A 26615-nucleotide genomic window follows, 5' to 3' on the forward strand; every position below is an offset into this window, starting at 1 on the left:
TGGCCCCTCCCCCACACCTGACACTTCCATCAACCCCACCGTTCCCCCCACTTTTACCTGGTTTGTCCGACCTGGTCTCACCTTCCCCGTCCCTCCTCAGGAGCATTTGCTGACCCAGGACCACACTTGTGGTGTCATGTGACCATCAGCACACTTCCGTTCCAAACATTTTTAGCACCCCACGGGGAGACCCCATACCCATTAAGAGTCACTCTGTAAGTTCCCCATCCCCAGCCTCTGGCAACCACTCATCTGCTTTCTGCTTCTATAGGTTCACCTGATCTGGATATTTCATAGAAACAGACAGAGCCAAGAGTGCTCGAGTGATTAAGTCAATGGCGTAAGGTGTTTGCTTCCAGCACATATGCGTCTCTTCGCGCCACGTTAGCTATTATGGCTGAAGCATCTAAAAAGGAAATACTGGCACCATCTCTGAATTAAGCCTTGTTCTGACTCCAGTAGATGGTTTCACGGCACCTTGCCGGGTGGGGTGGGGTAACACCCCGCTCTCCGTGTCCTTGCACGGGGCAGGAGAGGCAGGAGTTCATGTTCCCTACTCTGACTTCTCAGAAAGGAGCCTTCTTGGGGAACACCGAAAGACTCATTGTCAATCAACAGTGCAGGAGAAGCTGTCGGCGGGCAGGGTGAAGAATTATTCCGTGTTTCCGTACCTATTCGATGGGAAAAAAAAGATATTCTGGAGAAGCAGATACTGGGTCTGTTTGTGGTAATTGTGCAGCAATTACCAGCTGGCTTCTCCTCAAGTCTCCTCGGTGGTTCAAAAGGAACGATCCCCTTGACCTTCCTCTCTGACGTCTTCCCCCACTTCCCTCCCTTTCTAGATGAATGTATCCGTGTTGAAGAAGATCCTCCTGTATCTTTCAGGAGACGCAGCCCCGGCTGGGGGAGCTGTCCCAGGTGGACGTGTGCGAATGTCCTAAAAGTGGAGGGTGGCCGTGGGAGAAGTACCATCAACCTGGTCCCCTAGAGGGAGGAGATGAGAGCCAGTCGTGACCATCACGTCCCCGCCCCCAGATCCCCAGGGCCTGCTCCTTGTAGATGTTTTCGCTGATCAGCCCAGAGTCGCCGATGCTCCTGTTCTACCCGAATACAGACCCGTTGCCCGTGCCTGCTGGGAGGCTACGGTTTGTCACCTTGTCACCGAGCTTTGGAGAAACTGTCATCAGTTTCTCCCATCAGGGGAGATGGGAATTCAGCTCATGCCCGAAAGAGAGCATTGTGATTTTATTTTTTAATTTATTTTTGGGACAGAGAGAGACAGAGCATGAACGGGGGAGGGGCAGAGAGAGAGGGAGACACAGAATTGGAAACAGGCTCCAGGCTCCGAGCCATCAGCCCAGAGCCTGACGCGGGGCTCGAACTCACGGACCGCGAGATCGTGACCTGGCTGAAGTCGGACGCTTAACCGACTGCGCCACCCAGGCGCCCCTTGAGCATTGTGATTTTAATGTGTCATTTGCTATCTCCCATTCCGGCTTGATGGCCACTTTATATGCCCTCCCGGTGCATTCATGTTACGCAAACCTTGACGAAGCACTTGAATATCAAGCAACTTGGAAGTTTCCTTCCTATGAAACCCTCCGATTAAGCTGGGCTCTGGCCAGAACACCGTGACGTGGTGTCTTTATCCTAATCAGGGCGGTCCAGATTGCAGTGTCGAAGTGACCGCTGCAGACTGTCAGATCGCATCGGGTTTAGTGTCCAAAAGACTCCGGGTCTAAGGTGGGAGCCGCGGGAACCAGGGTTCCCCCAGCCCAGCTTGTGCAGTTGCATTTATGAAGAGTGTACGTCCAAATGCCACCCTGCTTGGTCCGGCCTGTCTTTTCAGGGGGTTGTTCCACATTCCAGCTTTGTGTCCCTCCACGAGAATTCTCACCTGCAACTTACTTCAGTGCACTGAGGAAAGGGTTGGCTAGGAGAAAATCAAGGTAGAAGCTTGATGTGGTTAATGATGTGGTTAATGACGATTACTGCTAATTAGTGACCTTTACAAACAGCTATGCATCCACTCTCCCTTGTGAAGTAAGACCATCCCTTCGTCTTAAAACCCACAGCCTCCCCGCCCCCTGCTGCCCCCTGCCACACAACATCTAGGGGCCACCATCCATCCTGTGAAATGTACCCCAAGGGCCCACTAGAAATCCTGTCATTTGCCATCCAATTAAGGCAGTCCTAACAGATTTGTGCCGTCTTTCAAGCTTTCAAACTCACTGCTTAAAAAAACGCGTAGGAACCCAAAGATTCAGAACATGAATGTATTTTGTGGTCATTTTCAGATTGCTCAATTATATTCCTTTGGTCTGAAGCGAGTTCATCTCGTGATTGACCGCCTTGTCGGTCGAGCCTTAGTTTTGTTTTTTTTTTTACATGTTGACGGAATTTAGCAGTGCACGTCCATGTCGAGTAATCTCTCAGTTCCTGACCCACACCAGGCACGTACACGCACACGCACACACACACACACACACACACACACACACCCCTCTCCTCTGCCATCTGTAATCCCGTCCCTGGATGGGTTGAGTCCCAACTGTCCAGCCCCACTCGTGCTGCATCCCGGGCACTGTCAGGCCTGCTCTCGCTCCCGTGTGGGGCTGTGCCCGGGTCACCTGCTCCTGCCCGGGGTGCCGTGGGACAGAGCCTTCGGCAGCACTCGGCCTAGACACCTTTGTTCTGTCCCGGCCAGGGATTAGCTCATTTTTCAGTGTGTGCCTGTTTTGTCTGTTTTGGATTTTTCCTCATCGAAGCTTTGAGGTGCTGTGGCCGGAAGGGGGATGGCCTTTCCGAGTGCGAATTACATCACGAGTCCCTGAGGTTGGATTAAGATCTAGGGTTTGCAGAGAGAAACACAGCTGATCTTCATTTTCGGGTTCCGTATTTTCGAGTTCACCCACTGCCTAACGTGTATGTGTAACCCCAAATCAGTACTCCTGGTGCACTGGGGGCATTTAGGCGTGCCCAGAGCTGTGAACATTTAGAGTTTTCCGATGCACACGTTCCTAGCTGAGGCCCAAGAAGGCAAGACCCGTCTAATTGTCCCAGCTTATACTGTAAACAAGGGTACTTTTGGGGGTCTATATAGTCTTTTTTTCCCCTGCACTTTTGTGCTTTGTTTTGGTGATTTCACAGCTTAGTTTTTTTAAACGTTTATTCATTTTAAGAGAGAGAGAGAGAGTGTGTGCAAGTAGGGGAGGGGCAGAGAGGGAGGGAGCCACAGAATCCGAAGCAGGCTCTAGGCTCTGAGCTGTCAGCACAGAGCCCGACGTGGGGCTCGAACCCATGAACTGTGAGATCATGACCGGAGCCGAAACAGGACGCTCAACCGACTGAGCCACCCAGGCGCCCTGGTGATTTTGCAGTTCAAAATCCCCCCGGGGACAGTGCTGAAGGGCGGCCTAGCGTTCCTAAACACCAGAAGGCTGTGATGTGCCTCGTGGTAGGAAACCACGTGTTAGATAAGCTTCTTTCAGGCATGAGTTAACAGCAGCGTCAGCCGTGGGCTCGATGTCCGTGAATCAACAATATGTGTTAATAAGGCGTCTTTAAGCGGAAACACACAGAAAATGAGGTTATGCTGCGACTGATGAAAATACTGCGACCAGAGGCCCGAAGGAACCTGACGCTGTATTTCCCCGGGGGGCGGAGGTTCAGTGTTTGCTGATGCATGTCTCTCAGAACATTCTAGAATGTAATCCCCACCAGTGACAGGAACGGACTGTATTCATGAGAGAAAATGGAAGGCTTCCTCGCAGGCAGCCCTTTCTTCCAGCCCTCGCTCAGCTTTGCTGCTCTCCCCTGCAGGCTACTTTCTGAATTTTCTGGAGCCGGTGAACAACATCACCATAGTGCAAGGCCAGACGGCCATCCTGCACTGCAAGGTGGCCGGAAACCCGCCCCCCACCGTGCGGTGGCTGAAGAACGATGCCCCGGTCGTGCAGGAGCCGAGGCGCGTCATCATCCGCAAGACGGAGTACGGTTCTCGGCTTCGCATCCAAGATCTGGACACGACAGACACGGGCTACTACCAGTGCGTGGCCACCAACGGGGTGAAGACCGTTACCGCCACCGGCGTCCTGTTCGTGCGGCTCGGTGAGTCGGGGCGGCCGAGGCGTGTGGTTGTCAGCCAGCAGCGCTCGCGGCCACGGAACAGGAGATTGCTTTGCAGCCTGAAACCGAACACGCACGAGCCAGCAGAGAGGAAATCCATAAAACCATTCCCCCGGGGCCTTTCCCATTGTGCACGAGGTCCCGGCTTAACCTGTTAGCCATTTACTAGTCGTAAAGGAAAACAGACACAGATGGAGTGGTCTGTAAACCTGGAGTGCAGAAAATAACCCCAGACACAAAGGTGAGCTTCGAGGCGTAGGGGGAAGGCCGTGCGCCGGGTGGGGGAGGCCGGCCTTGCGCACCGAGATGGGGACACGGACACCCGCAGAAGCCCGGGCCCAGCTGAGAGGCAGAAGCCAGAGCGGGAGCGCATTGATGGCTCCACACACTTGTGCCCGTCCGAGGTGGGGGGGGAAATCACACGACCGGAGGGGACGCTTCCTCTCTCATCCCAGTTGTGAGATGGTCCCCACAGTGCCCCAGCCCTGTCACACAGGCTCCAGACCATCTGGACCCCTGTTAGTAACCAGATCTTGTGAGTCAAGGTTGGATGAGCTGAGAGAGAGAGAGAGAGAGAGGGAAGACAGCAAAACCCCCAAAAATCCCTCTCGACGTTTCTTCACACACAGAGAGCGTCTCTTCCATATTTTGTGGTTTTTCATCGTCCCTGCCGTATAATCTTGGGCAGCAGCAAAGCCTGGGGCCCGAGGACGGCTCACCACAAATGAGTGCATTGGGCTGTGGCTGCCTTTACCATTGGCTGGTTTGGAAAAAAGTTTTATTCCAAATTATAAAGCATTAATAGCCTATCTTTTTTTTTTTTTTTTTTCCCTTTTTAGGTCCAACACACAGCCCAAATCATAACTTTCAGTAAGTATCTGTTTTCCTCGAACCATTTTCTCATTCCCTGAGGGTTTCCGTTATGTAAGAATCCGGGTTTTTCAATCCAGCAAGCACATGTCTTTGCCGAATTTGCTGGACGCTGGCTGGACTTCACACAGGGATGGCGACGTCCTGGCCTCGGGCTGGAACACTTCTGTTTTCCGTGGCTCAGGGTGAGGGAGGAATGTCTCAGAGCAACGGTTGCTCGTTCCTTTCCGTGACCGTGACCCTACAAGGCTGGAGGGCGTGTGTGGGAGTACAGGCCAGGTTGCTGGGGCCACCCAGGACCCGGGCGTCCCGAGCACATTGGGAAACGGGGAGGCCGTTCCCACGGAAATCCCAGCACCGCCCCCAACCGCGTCACCTGCTGTGGTGTTCGATGCGTGTGGCCATCGTCTGGGGCACAGCTGTGAGTCTTTGGAGAAGATGTCTGTGATTTCAAAGTGATTTCAAAAATATTGAAATTATTTTTTTATACTCGTAAACTTTATATAAACATTCTATAACGCAAACAGACACTATTGGGAAATAAGATACAAAATATAATTTATATGTAATCATAATGTAATTCTTAAACATGTAAATATCAACTATAGTCACATTTTATATAAAAATTTCAGCAATATTTTTGCATTTATTTTTTTCTTATTTTTAATTAAGGATCCATTTTAATTAAGGATGCATTTAATGAAGAATCAACCATTCAGGCCATTCTGGTCCAGTGAAAATTTCTCCGGCCCACCCCCAGCCCGGCCCCCAGGATCATCTCTCCCACTGGGTGGGTGCCAGATAAGGCCTCTCCGAGCATTTAGCACACGCGTGTATCTGGAGAGTGGCTTCCTCTGGCTGCTGTGCACTTTTTTACCTAAAGGATATCACACTGGACATGTTTGAGGCCCAGGACGTCAGTATATTTTAAACTTCCCGGGTTGTCCTTCTCCCTCTCTCTGTCCCGGGAGAAGCGTGTGATATTCCCACAGTGATGAGAATTTCCCTCGACCCACATCCACCGCGGCCTCCCTGTGTGTGTCCCGAGGCTGGCTGGTGTTTCTCTGGGGGATATTCTGAAGTGTAGACACGCAGGGGCCCAGGATCACCTTTGATCGGTGATCTTGCCGAGTAGGTGTGCGCAGGTTCCTTCCCTGCCACGAAGGGAGGACCCGTTTCTCCCTAACTTCCAAGGTGATTCCCATAAATCTCTTCGTTGTTGCTACTCTGAAGGAGGAAGACTGGTATCGACCACTTTATTTTCCCTGTCACCAGTGAGGTTTGCTCGCTCTTTCTGGACACTCATGTTTCCTCTCTGTCACCTGTCTCCTTGTCTTTGGCCACTGCCCTCACATTGTTCCTTCGTGATTTTTAGTTGATCACATAGAAATTAAAATTTTTCTGTCACTTATCAGTAGTCACCAGTAATTTTAAGGTGTTTGTATCAGGTCTTAAAGAACACCCCAATTTCCTTGAAGAATTCCGATGGTGTTTTTGATTGGAATTACAATGAACTGTAGGATAAAGTTGGTGGAAATTAACATCTAAATTGAATTGTTGTGTCAAGGACCATTTTCTTCATGCTTTGAGATGCTCTTTTCTTCCCTGACATTTTATTAGGAAAAATTTCAAGCATATGGAAAAGCAGAAAGGATCTGACGATGAACATGGGATCCATATACCCACCAACCAGACCCTGCCGTTTACATACACTTTCACTGTGCTAACCTTATCCCCCGTCTCTCCATCATCAATCCATCTTATTTGTTTAATGTGTTTCATGATCAGTTATAGGTATTTGTGTATCTGTACGTGAATATTGCAGCGGGGAAATCATTGACAAGAGTTCGGTGACTGTGTCCTAGTCTTGTTTCTTCTTTTGGAGTTAAAACTTATGGGGCGCCTGGGTGGCTCAGTCGGTTAAGCGTCCAACTTCAGCTCTCGGTTTGTGAGTTCGAGCCCCGTGTCAGGCTCTGTGCTGACGGCTCAGAACCTGGAGCCTGCTTCAGATTCTGTGTCTCCCCTCTCTCTCTCTCTGACCCTTCTCCACTCACACTCTGTCTCTGTCTGTCTCTCTCTTGAGAATAAATAGACATTAAAAAAAAAACTTACATATAATGAAACACGCAGATCTTAAGTATCCCATTGATAAGGTCCAGCGAATGCCAAAAAATCTCTGCGGTGCAAACCCCATGTCCAGGCACAGAACATTCCTATCACTCTAGAAAGTTCCATCATGCAGCTTCTTAGGCAACTCACTTCCTCCTCGGGCAACCACTGTTCTGTTCTGTTTTGTTTTGTTTTGTTTTGTTCTTTTTTCTACCATGGACTTATTTTATGCGTTCTGGAGCTTCATAGAAATGAAATCCTACAGCACATAGCCACTTAAGGCTGGCTTCTTTCACTTAGCATAACGTTTTTGAGATTTATTTGTGCTGTGCCTGTATCAATAGACCACTGCTTTTTTTTTTTTTTTTTTTTTTTTGCTGAAGAATGTTCCACAATATAACCATACTGGTTGGTTTACCCACTCTTCTGTTGATGGATGCCTACGTCGTTTGCATCTTTTGACTATTTGGAGAAAGGTCCTAAGGATAGTCTCATCCACGTTTTGGTGGACATACATTTTAATTTGTGTTAGGTGAATACCTGGGAGGAGTGCGGCTCACAGGGTATTTGTGTGCTGAGTTTTGTAAGAAATACCAGACTTCTCCTTACAAGAAGAGAAAGACGCATCAGAACTCTCTCTCTCTGCCGTGTGAGGACACAACGACAAGGCGGCCATCTGCAAGCCAGGGGCTGAAGAGGCCAGCACTTTGATACTGAACTTGTCAGCCTCCGGAACTATGAGAAGTCAGGTTACCCCATCTGGGCCATTTGTCACAGCAGCCTAAGCTGACACATACATCCGCCTTATTCCCGGACCGTGTCTTTTAGATCTCCTGGCCATTGTCTTTTTATTCTTCCATCCGGATTTTTGTCAGTTTGTGTTTTATGAGAGTTGCATAGAAATCCAGTTTTTGCCGTTACTTTTTCAGACACAGAGGTGACTGTGTGTTTCTCTCCTTTGAACATACTATGTTGCATAGTAGAACTCCTTGAGTTGGGGAGCTTTACAGTTCTAGCCTGAAATCCCTCGGTCGGGGGGAGTTATTCTTTCAGGAGACTGCTGAATTGATCTGCTGCGTTGTGGTGGCAGATGACCTTCTGTAATCGGGCACCTGGTGGTCGGGGGTACCCACGCTTGACCATGATCACGGGTCTCTAGACTAACCTCCGCCTCCTTGTGGCATCTCTGGAAGTTAACCAAAACTAAGACAGAAAGAGGGGGAAATCAGTGGGCTTAAGCCAGATGTGTCCACACGTTCTCCATTTTCGTCCCTGGAGTGTCACCCGCTCTTCCCACCTGTGACTCCTCTCTTGGGCCATTTCCCGAGGCTCTTTCCTTGTTGGACAAGCGGGGTGCTGGGGCCTTCAAGTGGGGAGCTGAGCGGTGAGTAATAGCAGAGCTTTGGCCGATCCCTGAGTGCCGCGGGTCAGCGTTGGGACGTGCTGCTGTCCGGAAACATGAGCAGGGACGGCCGCAGTGACTCCCATCCAAGGTCATGCCCCCAGCTGCTGCCCGCATGCACCCACACGCCCAGACTCTGGAGGTTCGCCGGACAGCGGTTCATGTGTGTCGGGGGGAGGTAGAGGGATTTACTACCGTTAAAACATTGCTCTTCCTTTCATCTTTTTGGAGGGAGGGTGTGGAGGGTGTGTATATGGGGAACAAAGCCTTTCAGAACAGGCTGTTAGCCCACAGACGCAGGTTCAAAGACAGGGTTATTATAGCTTACTCAGGTAGCAGCCTGGGGAACGTGAGGGGATTAATGCAACACTTGCGTGTCTCACGTTTCATATGTGGGTTTCATTTTTATCTGCTCTCTTAAATAAAAGTGGCTCGTGTTCATGACTACAGACCCGTACGCACACCACGGGGTAGCCTGGTGGCATGGCCGCACGGTGGCGGGGTGGCCCCTGAAACCTGCACGTGAGAGCTTCCGTGTTTCCTGCGTTGCTGTCCCGGGCCGAGTTCATGGGCCACAAAGTGTGTGCACGCATAATGGGCTTCAACAAACACTGCTTAATGGAAGATGTGTTGTTGTTCTGGACAAATACAATTTACGTTCGTTATTGGCCCCTGGGAAACCGTCTTCCTTGGGGCTGCGTCCTGGGCCCCTTTATTTTCTTACTTCACAAACTGCAGGTGACTCTGAGGCTTCGGCTACTCACCACCCAAATGCTCGTGGCCCTGGAATCCCCACTTCCAGGCCCCCAACCTCAGCCATGGGCATCTCCAGGCAGGTGACTCAGAGGCACCCCACGGTTGGCGTGTCTAAACAGAACTCGGCTGTCTGCTCCCTCCAACTGCTTCCACTGGTATTTTTAGGGAACTGTCATAACCGAGTTCAAACTTTATCCTAATTACGGGAAAATAGCACTATGAAAAAAACACAAAACCTGAGACTGCCAAGCCAGTGATTAAAAATGACTTCAGGAGAAACCAAGCTGCCTTAACCGTCGGTAAGTAAACTAGCTCAGGCAGAAGGCTGACGCAGAGCATTTGATGTTAAAGCCATTAAACCACCAACCTAATCAAACTGAGTTGTTGGGAGGAGAGAAGCCAGCCTGATTTGTTTTTTTTTTTTCCCTCCGTGACTTCTCATTAACGATAGGTTCCATTTCTTGGAAAACGTAACTCCTGGAATCCCACAGCAGGGAACTTGAATAAAAGATAGAAAGGTAGTTCATTTTAAGAGTGTACAACGTGGGTAACGAGTGACTGAAGAGATCATCGTGGGTAAAGTAGTTAGAGAACACGCACACTCTCCTTCATTCGGACCACGCAGGCGACACAGACGAAGACGTTTGTGCTTTAGCGGCAATGAGAGTATTAGCGCTGGACGTGTAGTAACACATTTAATGCTCCCACTTAGTCTTTTGTTTTCACTTAAGCCCATGCATTAGCTGGTATGCCCTATCATGCGTGGATGAATGCTTTTTACACACCGACCTCCAAAGTCATCCAAGGAAATGCCAACCTTCCAAGGTTTGCCCGGGAGGGGCCAGCCCCGTGAACACAGTAGAGGAGAATTACACTTACTTCTCCGTAAACCGGTAACGCCAGAGCCGCCGTTTCTCCGCCTCTGGACGCCGAGTGTGATCCTGGCCTTAGAGAGGGCCACGGCAGAAGTGAGTATTTCTAAGAGGTGCTGCAGACTTGAGTTTGTATGACATGAATTTGGGTGTCGGGCCTGTTCGTTTGGATCATGTGGACGCTTTTGCCACATCTAATACGACGTCAGTATAATTGGAGGCTAGGAGCATTTCGTCTTGGATTCAGAAATATAAAACACAGTGTTTCATTTTTAAGGAAATCGTTCATTCTTTTAACAGATTTATATTGAGGGCCTAGGATGTGCCAGGCCTTACTCAAGGTGTTGGGGATACGACAACGAAGGAAACAGACAAACGCTAAAAATTCCTGCCATGGGGTGCTTACATCCTCTGGGGAGACCCTTGGGTCTGGCTTCTTTCATGGAATGTAATATCCGAATGATTCTTCCTGTGGTTTATTCCTGTTTATCGGTGATAACTATTCTGTTTTATGAAGATACTACAATACGTTTATTCACCTGTTGATGGAAGTTTGGGTTCCACTTCGGGGCAGTTACAATTAAGGCTGCTATGAACGTTCGTGTTCGAGTATTTTTGTGAGCATGTTTTCATCTCCCTAGAATGCATCCTGGACGTGCGATTACTGGGTCAGATGATAATGTGTACCTAAGTCATAAGGAATCGCCAGACTCTTCCCCAGAGTGGTCTTTCCATTTTCACACTGCCACCAGCAGTGTGTGAACGTTCCAGTTATTCCACGTCCACGCCAACGTGTGGCCTCGTACGATTTTAGCCATTCATCATCTTGTGTTGTAATGATTCACGATGGTTTAACTTACATTTTCCCATCACCAAAAGTGGGCCGTCTTTTCAGGCCACACTTTTGTGAAGTGTCTGTTAGGCTTTTGTCCAGTTTTACTGTGGTATCTTCCTATTTAGGTATAGGAGTTCTTTATATATTCTGTATATGATTCCTTTGTCAAATATGTAAAATATCTTCTCCCAGTCTGTGGTTTGCTTTTTTATTTTTGTAGTGCTGTCTTTTGATGAGCAGGAAGATTTAATTCTGGTAAGTCTGTCATTTTTTTTTCTTTTATGCGTCGTGTCTGAGAAATCTTTGCCTTTCCTTGTCTCAATACTATAAAGACATTCTCCTGTGTTTTCTTCTATAAATGCTATGGTTTTAGCTTTTATGGTTAGGTCTGTGATCTATCTCAAAAGCAATTTTTGTGTACAGTAAGAGTTATGGGTTCAGGTTTATTTTTTCCATACAAATATCCAGTTCTTCCAGTATTGTTTTTGAAACGATTGTATGGTCCTCCTCAAATGCCTTAGTGCCTTTATTGAAAATCAGTTGACCACAGGTGAGCGTCTATTTTGAGATTCTGTATCGCGTCCTGTTGCCCTGTCCTTATATCCCAACGTGACATTGTCTCGACAGTTGCAACGCGGTAAATCGTACAATCAGATGGTGTAAATGCACCCTCATTCTTCCTCTCTTTCATGATTGTTGTGGCCATTCTAGTACCTTTGCATTTGCAAGTAAATTCTAGAACCAGTTTGTCAATTTCTACAAAAGTATGTGCTGGGATTTTTTTTTTTTAACTTTTCATTTTGAAATAACTTCAAATGTACAGAAAAGTTCCACGAAGAGTAATACGTAATCCCAGATCTCTTTCCCCAGGCTTATCCCTTCTCATTTGATTTATCACTTGCCCGTGCATGTTTGTAAGTGTTACTTTTCCTGGGCCAGTTGAGAAGTGGTTGCATTCATCACACCCTTTTCCCCTTAATATTTCTGTGCGTGTTTCCTAAGATCAGCTGTATTTCCTTACAGAACAACAGCTTCAAATTCAGGGTGTATGTCAGATTGGCGTCACTCTCCAGTTGCCTTCATGGCCTCAGTGATTCTGTGGAGACCCCCTCCCTGGGACAGAATGCCCCCCATATTGCTTTAGTGAGGAACAGTTCCTCAGCCTTTCACGACATCGAAATGTTTGACACGTGCAAGGCAGTTATTGTACAGAACGTCCCTGGATTGGGATTTGGCTGATGTTTATGATGTGATGACTATGATGTTAGTTTCTGGCCATGCATTTTTTACTTAAAAGCGGATCGAGTGATGTTTCCTTTTCAGGGTCTTGTATCTGGAGGTACATGATGTCAGTCTGCCCCTTACTGGTGCTGTAATTGTGCCCACTTGGTTCTTTTCTTTTTTAAAAAAAAATTTCTCATGATAGAGTTATTTTTCACTGCATAAGTGAAACTAATTTGTAAGAAAATCCTGCTAGGATTTCGATGGGTGGGATTGCACGTTGGGAGAATTGACTCCTTAAAGCCATTGAATGGTCCACCCTGTGGATATGGTAGATATTTCTATTTCTGTCCCTTTTCTTTCTCTCTACAGTGTTTTGAAGTTTTAAGTGTGGAGGTCTTCTATGTATTTTATTAGGTTTTACTCCTAAGTATCTCACCATTTTGAAGCGTATAATCCAATGGTGCTCTCTCTCTCTCAAAATGAATAAACGTTATAAAAATTTAAAATATATATATATGTATACATATTACTTAGCATCTCCTATGTAAATTATGATATCAGCTGTGAGTGAAAGCAGTTTTATTTCTTTCTAATCTGTAAGTCATTTATCCAAATACCATTTACGTGTCTGTTTGTCAGTGGATGGATGATTGATTATCTCCTGATCATAATGGTTAAGATTTCCACAGCAATTTGGATAAAATTGGTAAGAACAGACAGGTTTGTCTTTTTTTGATGTCTGTGGGGAAAGTGTTCTGTATTTCCCCATTAAGTAGCATATTCACTGTAGGCTTCCGATAGATGCCCTTTTGATTAGATTAAGAAAGCGACTGTTGAGACTTTGGGTAATGAATGAGGGTTGACTTTTGTCAACTGCCCTTTCCCTATCAACCGAGATTATTCCATGGTTTCCCTCTTTGTCTCTGTGCTTTCGGTGACTGGTTTTTAAATGTTGAAATAACCTTGTATTCTTGGTTAGCGCAGTGCGTTCATTACCCAAGTCTCTGTTATCAAAAAGAGAATAAATAAAATATAAAAAATAAAAAACTTTGCTGGGTCCAATTTGTTTTGGTTTTGTGAAGCATGGTGCCCATTTGGTCAAGGGCATTTTGGTCTATAATGTCCTTGGGCATCCTTGTCAGGCATTAGTATCATTTTACCTTGTAAAGTAAATTAGGAAGTATCTTACTCCTTTATGTTCTGAAAGAGTTTGTGTAAAATTGCTGTTTCTTTCTTAAATGTTTAACAGAAGTCACCAGTTTCTATTGTTTGGGGCTGGGGTTTTAATCGTGGGGAGGTTTTTTAATTACAATTTCAAATTTCCTTAAGACATTTAGGTCTATTCTGAGTTTTTATTTCCGTTTCCATTAATTTTAGTGTATTGTGTTTTTCAAGGAGTTTGCCATATTTTTCTAAGTTATTGGATCTGTGTTCACATATTTGTTCATAATATTTCTTATTATCTTTTAACATCTTGTAGAGTCTTTAGTGATGCCCCCTTTAGCAATCATGATATCGGTAATGTGTGTTTTTCTCTTTTTCTTGATCAGTTTTTCTAGGTATGAGCAATTCCGTTACTTTGTTTGGAGAACCAACTTTTGGCTTTATTGATTTTCCTATTGTTTCTTTTCTATTTTATTAATTTCTGCTCTCATCGTTAGTATTTTCTAATTACTTCAGGCTTAACTTGGTATTCTTTTTCCAACTTGTTAAGATACAAAAGCTTGTCTACGCATTTAAAGCTATAAATTTCTCTTTAATTACTGTTGTAGATGCATTTCACAATTTTTAGTAGCCTCTTTTCATTTTTCGTATTTTATATTTTCATATTTCATTTAAAATCCCATTTAATTTTCCTGGGTTCCTGGGTGGCTCAGTCAGTTAAGCATCCCAACTCTTGATGTTGGCTCAGGTCAAGGTTTCGTGAACCATGAGATCGAGCCCAGCATCTGCACAGAGCCTGGATGGGATTCTGTCTCTCCCCCTCTCGTTCTCTCTAAATAAATAAATAAATAAATAAATAAACTTTAAAAAATAAAATAAAATACCATTTAATTTTTCTTGTATTTTATTTTTTGAGCCCAAGGATTATTTAGAAATGGGCTCCTCAATTTTAAAATATTTGCAGAGTTTCTAAATAGGTTCTTGTTACTGATTTCTAATTTAACTCAACGTGATCTGAGATTTGTGGCTCTAGTTCTGTTAACTTCATTGTGATTGATTTTACGGCAAGAATATGGTCGGTCTGGGTGAACGTGTCGTGCGCACTGAAGCACCCATTCTGTCTCATTGAGTATATTGTTCTCCAAACGTCCATTAGGTCAAGGGGGGTGGCCAGCGTTTCCACCATTGTTTCTTCACTGATTTTTTTGTCTAGTTTGATTAACTACTGACAGACAGGTGTTAATATTTCAACTATAATTGTGCATTTTTCTGTTTTGTCCTCTAGTCCTGTCACTTCTTGTTTATGTTTTGTTGTGTTGTTTTAGATGTTTATTTTGAGAGCGAGAGCGAGTGGGAGACAGAGAGAGAGAGAAGGAAAAAGCATGATCAGGGGAGGTGCAGAGAGAGAGAGAGAGAGAGAGAGAGAGAGAGAATCCCCAGCAGGCTCCACAGTGTCAGCAAAGGGCCCCACGCGGGACTCGATCTTATGAACCGTGAGATCATGACCTGAGCTGAAATCAAGAGTCAGACGCTTGACCGACTGAGCCCCCCAGGCATCCCTTGCTCATATATTTTGAAGCTCTGAAATTAGATGTATTCGTATTTATATCTTTTTGGTTAACAGACCCTTCTGTTTGAAAGATGTTTCTGCTGAGTGTGGAATTGCAGGTTCACGATTTATTTTCTGTGCTGGTGCGTGGAAGCTGTCACCCTGTTTTGTGTTGTTTCCAATGAGGGGCCAGCCATTATTTGTCGTGTTGCTCTGCCTCTATTTATCTTAGGTTTTGCGCAGGTTGACTGTGATGTGAGCAGGTGTGATTTCCTCGGTGTTATCCCACTCGCTCTTCGCTGACATTGCTTAGTCTGTTACTGTTTTTTTAATCAACTCTGGAAAAATGTTGGGGATTATTTCTTCAAACCTTTTTCCTGACCCCTTGCGTCTGTCTTCTCCTGGGGCTTGATGGCACATCAGTTAGACCCACTGTATTTGCCCACAGCTCATTGAGGCTCTGGTTATTGTTTGTAAATCGTTTAGTCTGTCTCTGTTTCAGGTTGCAATTTTTTTTAAGTTTCTTTATTTATTCTGAGAGAAAGAGCGTGGTAAGGGCAGAGAGGGAGGGAGAGAGAGAGACAGAGACAGAGACAGAGAAAGAATCCCCAAGCAGGCTCTGCACTGTCAGCACTGAGCCCGATATGGGGCTTGAACTCAAGAACCCATGAGATCATGACCTGAGCTGAAGTCAGGAGTCAGATGCTTAACTGACTGAGGCCCTTCGGTTTGGAAATTTTCTGTCGACCTTTCAAACTTACCACTTTTTTTTTCTGTTTTATCTGGAGACTATATGTTTCAGTTCTTCCACTTGATTATTTTACAGTGTCTGTGTCTTTTTTTTTTTTTTTAAATGTTTGTTTATTTTTGAGAGAGACAGAGACAGAACGTGAGTAGGTTAGGGGCAGAGAGAGAGGGAGACACAGAATCCGAAGCAGGCTCCAGGCTCTGAGCCGTCAGCACAGAGCCCGATGCGGGGCTCGAACTCACGAGCTGTGAGATCATGACCTGAGCCGCAGTCGGGCGCTCAACTGACTGAGCCACCCAGGTGCCCCAAGTGTCCGTGTCTTCTGAAACTACCTGTATTTTCATTATACTTTGTTCCATGCACTGTTTACCGCACTTAGAGCTCCTTAAAGCCCTGGTCTGCCAAGTCTAACATCTGGATCGTCCTTGGGTTTGTTTCTCTTGGCCCTGGGTTATAAGCTTTCCTGTTTCTCCACATGTTTGGTTATTTTCTTTGTATACCAGACATTGTAGTTTGTACTCTAGATTTTGTTACCTTCCTCCGAAGAGTGTTTTGTTACTGCAGCCTATTAGGTTGCTGTCGGGTCACCTGAAACTTAGGGAGTTTCAGGCTTTGTTAAAGCGATTTATCTCCATTTATTCTTCGTGCTTTTGCTCTTTCCTGCTCTCCCCCCGTTCCACTATGCCGGAGAGATAGCCTCCTCTGCTTCACGCCATCAGACAGCCCATTTAATGCAGGCTGACCCTTTCATAATAAGAACAACAATTATGAAAACGGTGTTACCACAATTTTAGCAAAAAACTGTTTGGGGGGGAAGTTACCTTCCTACATAATGTGTAACTACATTGGAATTTTGACACTGATTACCTTTCAATTTCAAGGGAGCCTACTTCCCTTTAAAGGTCATTAATTGGGGGGCGCCTGGGTGACTCAATCAGTTAAGCATCCAACTCTTGATCTCAGTTCAGGTCTTGATTTCAGGGTTGTGAGTTCAAGCCCTGCAGCAGGCTCCACGCTGGGCATGCAGCTTACTGGGGGGGAGGGGGGGGAGGGGGAAGAAAAAGGTCATTCATTTCTTATATCCAGGAATTTTTCCATGTTTTTCTTCAGACTGACTTTTACGTGTGTACCATTGAGGGGAAGGTACCTGCCATCCGCCCGTCATCTTCTCTGCCTTTTGTGGAAAACACTTTCTGTCCTTCCTCCGTTTCTTCTCAATCGCCTACTGCTTCCCTCGCTCTTTGTTTTTTTAACCCAATATTGTAGTTGCTCATGCCTCCCTTCCTTGACCATGAATCTGTTGGTGTGTAAGTTTCTTCTTCATCTGTGTCATTAGGCCTTAGATTAGTGCCTGGGACATTAGGAATGTAGGAGATCCCCAAAATTGCATTTCTGTAACACTGAGGTTCTGCGATTTGGTACCCGGGTCTGTTTCAACTTGCGTGGCTTAAGAGATTTTACAGATCACGGCGTCTGTCTCAGTGCTTCTCTTTTGTCTTTGAGTGGCCAGTTGTACACACTTTTCCAGCTCTGTCACTCTTCAGAGGTCCCCAACTCTGCCCCGTAAAGATAAGATAGAACTGTGCTTGAAACTAGAAAGTAATTCCCGCTTGTTTTACCATAATTCAGAAACCCGAAGCATGTCATTTTCCAACCACTTCTGTCTGTGTTTTCGGACGTTCTCTGCAGTTCAGATTAGACGCCCCCTGAGCTGAGTTAGCAGTGGATGGGACACAGTGGCCTCGAGCCCCTTCTCAGCGTATCTTGCCCGCCCGCTGCTCCTTTCCTCATTCTGGGGGCACCTGACAGGGGCCAGGAAGAAGCCCACGGCAGAGGACCACGCTCTCTCTGCCTTGACTCTTGAAGCGGAGGAAAGAAAGTGCTCGCTTTGTGGGGTCGCCCCCAGGGACCGGCTGCATCAAGTCTCCTAACCTGGGAGTAGGTGACGGTAAACAGAGCACGCGCCTCTCAGCGATTTTCCTGGCACAGTGTGCGAGCGCCCCGAACCGAGCTGCGGTGACTCGGAGCGCACACCCCGGGGCAGAGTTGACTTGCCCTTCGGTGCGTTTGGTGAGCGTGGGCATTGGCTTTAATTTCATCAGCAGTTAACTCGGCTCACGGGGCTGGGGGTGGGGTGTGTGTGCTGGTGTGTATGGCCAGCACGCGTGCTGGGCCATTTAAACTATATTTGAGGAATCCTTGACCCGAAGAAATGATGGCTGAGCGAGCTTACGAGAAAGGGCATCCCGCTGTGGTTAGCATCACGGTCTCTTTGTTTAGATTATTTATGGTTCCAGCTTCCTTTCTTTGAGAGAAAAAGAGCTTCTGCAGGTGCCGAGGGGGGAGGGGAGCCAGAGGCGGCTGAAGAGAGGGTGTACCGCCAGGTCCTTTGCCTCCACTGTTAGGAGCGTCCAGAATTTACATCTGGGAGGGAGCTAAGATAGGGAGTTTTAAGTCCGTTTGGCGGAATTGGACAACACAGAATTTCAATGGGCGGTGGTCTACATCAGCGTAGGGTGAGATGACGAGGCTTAGGGGCAGGTTACAGATTTGCAGGAAACCAACTGACGTAATTACAGGCCTAAGGCGTTTGCTAGAAGCTTGCCCTGGGAGCCCCAGGCCCCTGTCCTTTGCTCCCCAGCAGGTGGCAGTCCTCATGTATCTGCTGTGGTAGCTTCCACTGTCTCCTGGGAGCATCCTCAGGGCCCCTTGAAAAGCGTCTGGGTCCTCAGAATGCCTGATCCCGTGGGCTGAAGGCAGGACTGACAGGTTCTGCAGGAAAGAATGTGACACGGACTCCAGCGGTGGCAGGGGGTGGGGGCGTGCGCGTGGTGGGCATGTGTAGGCTGTTCCCCTTGGGCCCCGGGGCAGGAGTCAGACCGGGGGACCCAGCGGGAGGGCCGTGCTTTTGCCCAGCACCCCCGTCTGTCCCCCATGTTCCTACGTGTGGTCTGTGCCACCTGCAGCACCCACGCATCCACGGTCTCCCCATTAGTTGCATCTTGCGTCAATGTGGTGCATTTGTTACGATCGATGGGCCAGTTTCAATACGTGATGATCGACTCAAGTCCACAGTATTCGTTAGCATTCACTCCTGGTGATGGACATTCTGCAGATTTGGACAGATGTTCAGTTCACTCTCGAACAACACGGAGATGGGGACACTGACCCCCCACATGGTTGAAAATCTGTGTATAACTTCTGGCTCCCTCGCCAGAACTTGACTACTAATAGCCCGCTGTTGACCGGAAGCCTTACTGATAACGTAAATGGTCAATGACCGCATAGTTTGTATGTCATATGTATTATACACTGAACTCTTACCATAAAGTAAGCTACAGAAAAGAAAATGTTACCAAGAAAATCCTAAGGGAGGGGCACCTGTGTGGCTCAGTCTGTTGAGCATCGACTCTTCATTTCAGCTCGGGTCGTGATCTCGGGGTTCGTGGGTTCAAGCCCCGAGTCGGGCTCTGTGCTGACAGCATGGAGTCTGCTTGGGATTCTCCCTCTCTCTCTGCCCCTCTCCCTCTCACATTCTCTCTTTCAAAATAAATACACTTTTAAAACATCACAGGGGAGAGAAAATACATTTTCAGCGCTTTGTTTCTGGCACTGAATAACATTCCTCTGTCTGGATGGACCACAATTTATTTATCCGTTCACCTACTGAAGGATAGCTCGGTTACTTCTGAGCTTTTGGCAGTTATAAATACAACTGCGATCAACATTTGTGGGCAGATTTTCGTGTGGTCCTTTTCAATCCATTTGGGTAAATACCGGGGAACGAGACGGCTAGATCATAAGGTACGGATTTTCAAGGGAAAAAAAAAATCTCGAAGGATACTCGAGATCTTCTGGTGTGCTCACAGACTGTGTCTTTCCCAGAGACGACTACCACGAGGACGGATTCTGCCAGCCTTACCGGGGGATCGCCTGTGCGCGCTTCATCGGGAACCGGACCATTTATGTGGACTCCCTCCAGATGCAGGGAGAGATTGAAAATCGAATCACAGGTAGGAAGAAGCCCGACATCTTTGCGGTGAGACAGTGAGCACCCCCTTGTGTTTGCCAGTTACTCGCTCGGACAGTCAGTCCCTGTTCTGTGTTCTTGGCGATGGAAAGGCGGAGACCTTTATTAGAAGCATTTGGAGCCGCCATTGTGGTTTGATCCAGAATGTCCCCATTGGTGTGCTCACAGTACTAAGTGCAGATTGCTTAGAATATACGTCTGATTCGTCGAATCGGGCCAACCAGATGTGTCCCAAGTCTTGCCTTGTCCTGTCCTCACTGCGTCGTCAGGGCCTCCTGTCCCTGGGCTGGCCACACTGCAAGCGGGCCGGTGCCCACGGCGTTCCGTCACTTGACTTCTTTGTTCCGCCTTTCCTGACTCTTGCACCGTCTCGGACTTGTGCTTGGTTACTAGGGCCACAACTGCGCTGTTCGGGAGAGAGGTTTGCAGGTTGGCGGTGGTGCGTGGGGACGCTGCACCATCAGACCGAATCAGCCTTCGGGTTTTCAGGTGCCTCTTCGCAGCACAAACAGCGTAGCTGATCCTTCAGCATGAAGCGGCCGGCTCTCTGTCTCTTTGGGAGTTAGCATTTCTGGTGGGCGGTTAGCCCTCAACGCAGTGACCTTTACATGTTGATGTGAAGGTCATCTTAGGGGAAATCCTCTGAGAAGTAAGAAAATGAATTAGACCAAAGCCCCGCAAAGCCCTGTTCCTCCTCTCTCTGCTGTCCCCCCAGGCACACGCTGGAGCCACCGGCCAGCCTCTGAGGCTGGGCTCCCCGGGAGACGTGGTGGGGTTGGCAGAGGGCCTGGCAAAGAAAGCGGTGCCCTGGTAAGGGGCAAGAGTGAGGGTCCTAGGTGTATGCTCCTGGGGGTGTCATTGACACGCCCTTCTAAATTCGGGTGCGCTGTGGCCTTGTCTTTCACCCCAGCCTGGAGGGGCTGAGGTCACAGTCATGCATAGACCTGCCTGGCCCATGGTGACTGAGCCCTCTGAAGACAGAGCCAGGTGTCCAGGGAGAAGTGGAAAGGGCAGTGGGGGGCCCAGCAGGAGAACGTTTTGAAAACATTGGTATCTCTCCTTGGAAAAGCTTTTCATGCCCTCGGAAGCAGAACTTCTCAAACCTTTTCGGGGACCACATACAGCGAGCTATGTTCTTTACATTAGGACTTGGTATGCGTGCATGTGTCTCACAGACATGAAATGGGTTGCAGGAAACAAAATGCACCCTTAACAAAAGCAGTGGTTTTTCTCTTTGGTTTTATTTCATTAAGGGAGAGGAGCGGGTTACCGCCTTATCGTGAACCCTGCATTCTGACGTCCTCTCGGGTGTTCTAACCCTCTTTTAGAATGCTAGCCACAGACTCTGGAATTTTACATCCATTGTACAATTTTACATCCATTGTAAAATTGGCAAGCCCTGATTCCAGGCACAAGATTGCCCCTCAGTGATTTCTTTAGGAATTGTCTGAAGCGTTAAACAACTCAGATACCTAAGCAGACTGATTTTACAGCCGTCTTTGGGGAAAAGGGTCAAATGAGGATCTCTAGATTTGTGGATTGAAGTGGAAGTTGCTCTAGACTGACCGGCTTGGGGTTTAGAGACTGGCTATGGAGATGTTCTGTTTGGAGAGCGTGCTTGTCCCAGGACTCTGGAAGCTTCCAAGGAGTCTTCAGAGTGATGTGGGGAGCGGGGGAAGGTGAGGACATGAGTTGTTGGATCTTCTGGGTGATCGGAAGTCAGCCCTCATGTGATATGTTCTGAGGGAGAGAGGGAAGAGGAGAGACCCTTACAGGGTCAGCTGTGACACCCTATTGGTTGATCACCCCAAAAGAAATGCCGGGTTTGGCTTTCTTAGACAATCTTTCTCTGCCTGGTGGTCAAGGTGTACATCATGACCGCCCTCCTGATGGTCACCAGCTCTGCCATGAGGAGACAGAACTGGGTTCACACCTGGTTCTTGAGCCGTCTCCGAGAGACCCTGCACCCAAACCCGGTCCTCAATTTCAATATAGACCGGAAGGGACCAGGCAGGACCATGAATGCACCTCATGTGCTCATACAGGCTCTGTGCAGCCATCCATTCCACAGTGTTTGGCCTCAACAGCCTCAACAAATCACTTGGCAGATAAAGACACAGGACCAGAAAGGGACTGAGTGACCCACTGACCTACAGTAAATAACAGGGCGGGGGCTCCCACACCAGCTCACCTATTCCTGGGGCTGCTGCGGGGGCCTCGCGCGTCTCCCCCGGGATAACGGGTGCCCGCAGCGCCACCTGCTGGTCACACTGGGCACTGCACCACAAGTCCTGGGTAGAGCTGGGGCGTCCCAGGGATTGAATCCCAACCTGTCCCATTTTCTCCCCATCTCTGCAAGGTGTGCCAGCAAAGGGACCTCTTTTTCTTCAGCTTCCTCGGATCAAATTGTTACAAGCAGGTCCTTCGCAGGGCAAAGGGGATGGGCCTCCTGGCAGTGGGCATGTGGCTGATGCCTTCCTTTGGGCCCCGATGGCCGAGAGGGGGCGAGTAAGGGCTCACCCTGCAGCTCCCACCCCGGTATCCTCTCCCCAGACCAGGGGTCGGGTTCAGTCCCGGCACACTCCGTCCTGTGTGCTACCTCTGAACAGCAAACCAGCCCATCCTGGCTCCAGACCCCCTGCCTCTACCTGCCTCTCTGCTCTCTTTGTCACAAAGCCTCCCCGCCTTTCCCACGTTGAGCACCTTCCAGCTGTTTCCTGGCTCTCCGTCTCGCCTCTGCCTCCGCCAGTCTTCTTACTCCTCCTCCTGCGGTGCATTTCACAGGGCTGGCCGCCTGTCCATCTGTCCGGCACAGTCTTCATCCTCTGGGGTGCCCTCTCACCTCCCGGGGCTGCGACGTTGGCCTGCAGGCCCACAGGACGGGGATGCCGGAAGACAGTGGCTCCCTCCTGGGTCCCTGTGCTTTTTTCCAACCTCTGCCTCTAGAAGTCACTGCTTCTAGTGACTTCTAGTGTGTGCAGGCCCACACAGGTCACAGGAGGGTCCTAGCAAGTGGCTTTTGGGTCGGAAATCCAGATCTTCCTTTGATGGAAAAAGCATCCAGCTGGATGAGACCCTTGTTTTCCTTGTTCCCCCTTGGATTGTGTTAAGTGAGGCGTGGGGACCAGGGCCTTTCTGTGTCTGGTGCCGATCGCGGCGGCTCTTGCGCGGCCCGGGGGGCCTGCTCGTGTGAGCGCCTTTCCGGGTGTGCGCAGGACAGCGTGGAGGGTTGGGGGGGGGGGCTCGGTGCGGGGAAGGAGAAAGGGGGCCGGGGGCCGCGGGCAGGCGGGGAACACCTGGCTAGAGCCGGGGCCAGGCGCGCCAGGTGGGGCGGGCTTCGGGGGCCCCCCACAGCTAACGCCAGTCTCCCCGCCCTCGCAGCGGCCTTCACCATGATCGGCACGTCCACGCACCTGTCGGACCAGTGCTCGCAGTTCGCCATCCCCTCGTTCTGCCACTTCGTGTTCCCGCTGTGCGACGCGCGCTCCCGGGCGCCCAAGCCCCGCGAGCTGTGCCGGGACGAGTGCGAGGTGCTGGAGAGCGACCTGTGTCGCCAGGAATACACCATCGCGCGCTCCAATCCTCTCATCCTCATGCGGCTGCAGCTGCCCAAGTGCGAGGCGCTGCCCCTGCCCGAGAGCCCGGACGCCGCCAACTGCATGCGTATCGGCATCCCTGCGGAGAGGCTGGGCCGCTGTGAGTCCGGCGGGCGGGCGGGCGCGGGGCGGGGCGGGGTGTCTGTTAGAGCCCCGGGGTCCCCACCGGCCCCCGGCGCGGTCACCGGGAGTCCTTCCGCCGCAGGCTGACAGCACCGAGGGAGGCAGACTTGCCCTGGGATCCCCGAGGAGCGCCCCAGCCCTGACCAGGTCAGGTGCGCTGCCCCTTGAAGGGGGCGGGGACCCAGGGAAGAGACCACCCCCCCCCCCCCCCCAGGCTTGGGACTGGATTCACTTCTTTGGCGAGGCTGGGGGTTCCCAGAGCGGGGCGGAGCTCCTCACCAAGGGCAGTTCAGAGCCTGGTCCCTGGGCTCACCGCTCACTCCCAGATCCTGGCTGTAGGGCTTCCCCAAGTGTGACCTTGGACAGTTTAAAAAAAAATTTTTTTTTTTTTTACATTTTATTTATTTTTGAGAAACAGAGTGAGACAAAGCATGAGCGGGGGATGGGGCAGAGAGAGAAGGAGACAGAATCTGAAGCAGGCTCCAGGCTCTGAGCAAGCAGTCAGCGCAGAGCCTGCGGGGCTTGAACCCACAAACTGTGAGATCATGACCTGAGCCGAAGTCGGACGCTCAACTGACTGAGCCACCCAGGTGCCCCAGATGCACCCCCAGTTTCACTCGTGGGCTCAGGGCTTTATGAAGTCATGACTTTTAGTGGCGCTTTTCTGGGAAGCTATGTACGTACAGTCTTTTGGTCTGGAAATTTCCAGTGTGGGAGACGTGGGCGCGGTGGTTTCGTTGCTTCTGTTTGTGGGGTAGTTGAAGAAGGGTGCTGTCTGTCCCCCCTCCCCGGGGGTGGGCCGCTGCCCGTTGCCCTCGGGCCTCCTAACGCATCCTCCCTCGCAGACCATCAGTGCTACAACGGTTCCGGCACGGATTACCGGGGGACCGCCACCACCACCAAGTCCGGGCACCAGTGCCAGCCGTGGGCCCTGCAGCTCCCGCACAGCCACCACCTGAGCAGCACGGACTTCCCCGAGCTCGGAGGGGGCCACGCGTACTGCCGGAACCCCGGGGGGCAGATGGAGGGCCCCTGGTGCTTCACGCAGAATAAAAACGTACGCATGGAACTGTGTGACGTACCCCCTTGTAGTATGTATTCTCTCTCTCTCTTTTTTTTTTAACGTGTTGACTGTTGTGTGCGACCTCGTGGTGACGTGGGGCCAGGAGGCTGGTGGGGCTGCCGCCGCCCCCACGTCACCACCGTGATTGTCGGTTTTAAGTAAAGCCGTTGGCGGTTAGGGAAGTAATACCTGGTCATTCTAGGACGTTTTAAGTTAGAGACAGGTCTGAGGAGGCGTGGGCTGCTAATTGCACCGCTCCGTGGACTGCTGTTTACGTTTTGGGGGCCCTCTGTCACCTGTGTGTGGTGCTGGGATGCTCGGTTAGGCCCCTCGTCTCTCCACGAGCATCGTCACGGAACGTGTGCCAGTACGATAAAACCTTGATTTGCAAGCGTAATTCGTCCCGGAAACATGGCTTGTGACCCAAAGCGAATTTCAAGAACCCTTGGCTCGGGGCTGATCATGTGACGTCCGGCGTCACATACGACTCGTATCGCCAGACCTCACTCATCGATCAAGTTAAAATTTATTAGAAATATGGGGCGCCTGGGTGGCACAGTCGGTTAAGCGTCCGACTTCAGCCAGGTCACGATCTCGCGGTCCGTGAGTTCGAGCCCCGCGTCAGGCTCTGGGCTGATGGCTCGGAGCCTGGAGCCTGTTTCCGATTCTGTGTCTCCCTCTCTCTCTGCCCCTCCCCCATTCATGCTCTGTCTCTCTCTGTCCCAAAAATAAATAAAAAACGTTGAAAAAAAAAAATTAAAAAAAAAAATTTATTAGAAATGTTTGCTCGTCTTGCAGAACACTTGCAGAACAAGTTACTCCCAATCCAAGGTTTTGCTGTATCGATAGGGTGCTTCCTGGCGTCTGTCGCTAGGGACGCAACACCGCCCGGCCCCCCCCTTGCCTCCCGCTGCGCCAGCTTTCATAGGTGGGCTCGGCAGAGTTGGGAAGAACAGGACTTCAGTCTTGTAACCAGTTTCCCTGCAATTTCTCTGTTACATTATGAACAGGAAGAGAGAGTTTGACTAAGGGCTGCAGACAGTACAAACTACAAACGTTATTTCTCTATTGCAACCATTTATTTACGTGTTGCCGTAAAATAAATGGATACCCCGAGAGAAGAGCCTGGATACCTTCAGCCTGGATACCCCGAGAGAAGAGCCTTCTGAGTCTTATATTTTGGACCCTGGAGGCAGTGGGTTGGTGGAATGTTATTGAGAAGACATGGATGAGGAGAGATGAACAGTGAAGCAAAACCAGGCTCACTGTGCCCCTGTTGGTCCTGGGCCGGGCACGTCTCCACCTGCAGTCACCAGGAGTGAAAACTAGCATCCATCACCTTCTGGAAGTATAATTGGGCAGTTCCAAATTTGCCACTCTTTACTCAGCACAGACCTTTCTTTTTCTTTTCTTTCATTTCCTTTCCTTTTGTTTCTTTTCCTTTCGTTCCTCCGTTTCGTTTCCTTTCCCTTTCCTTTTTCCTTTCCTTTCCTTTCCTTTCCTTTCCTTTCCTTTCCTTTCCTTTCCTTTCCCTTTCTTTCTTTCTCTCTTTCTTTCTTTCTTTCTCTCTTTCTTTCTTTCGAGAGAATGAGAACAGAGGAGGAGCAGAGGGAGAAGAGTGAGAATCTCAAGCAGAGCTCGACGAGGGGCTCAATCTCTGTGAGATCATGACTCGAGTTGAAATCAAGAGCCAGCTACGGGGCTGACTGAGCCACTCAGGCACCTCTCACCACAGATCTTAACACTGGCCTTCAAGAATGTGTGATCGCTGCAGGAATAAACTTTAAGAATGAAAATGCCAGTAGTTAGATTATCGTAAAGCTACTTCGTGGAATGCTACAGTTGTCTATAACAATTTCCTGCAAGGGAGGATGTCCATGGTGTCCTGTTGAGGGAAAGAGGGAAATTGTAGGGCAACAGCTGTGTTATTTCTTTGCTCTTCCTCCCCGCAACTCCCCTCTCTGCATCCCTCCCTCCTTCCCCTTCTCTGTCTCTTTCTTCATAGAGGAAAGGGTTGTGGGTGTGGGTGTGTGTGTGAATACACATAGGCACCTACATTTTTTGGGTGAAGCTTTGGAACACTGCACACCAAACTTTCAGCGGTGATTTCCCACGGCCTACAGAGATGTTAAAATGTAAGACGTTT

General features: G+C 49.2%; 1 protein-coding gene across 4 annotated transcripts in view; it reads left to right on the forward strand.

Moving 5' to 3' along the window:
- Positions 1–26615, forward strand: part of ROR2 (receptor tyrosine kinase like orphan receptor 2) — a 197098-nt gene that overhangs the window by 164957 nt on the left and 5526 nt on the right. For 3 of the 4 annotated variants that reach the window (XM_058695867.1, XM_058695868.1, XM_058695869.1), the window contains 5 exons: positions 3823–4110; positions 4968–4998; positions 19543–19670; positions 23069–23383; positions 24252–24497. In XM_058695867.1, coding sequence (XP_058551850.1) covers positions 3823–4110; positions 4968–4998; positions 19543–19670; positions 23069–23383; positions 24252–24497 — 1008 coding nt within the window. The remainder of the gene's footprint in view (positions 1–3822; positions 4111–4967; positions 4999–19542; positions 19671–23068; positions 23384–24251; positions 24498–26615) is intronic. The other variant, XR_009251907.1, reaches the window with a different exon arrangement.

Source organism: Neofelis nebulosa, chromosome 12 (assembly GCF_028018385.1).
Source record: "Neofelis nebulosa isolate mNeoNeb1 chromosome 12, mNeoNeb1.pri, whole genome shotgun sequence".
Taxonomy (NCBI): Eukaryota; Metazoa; Chordata; class Mammalia; order Carnivora; family Felidae; genus Neofelis; species Neofelis nebulosa.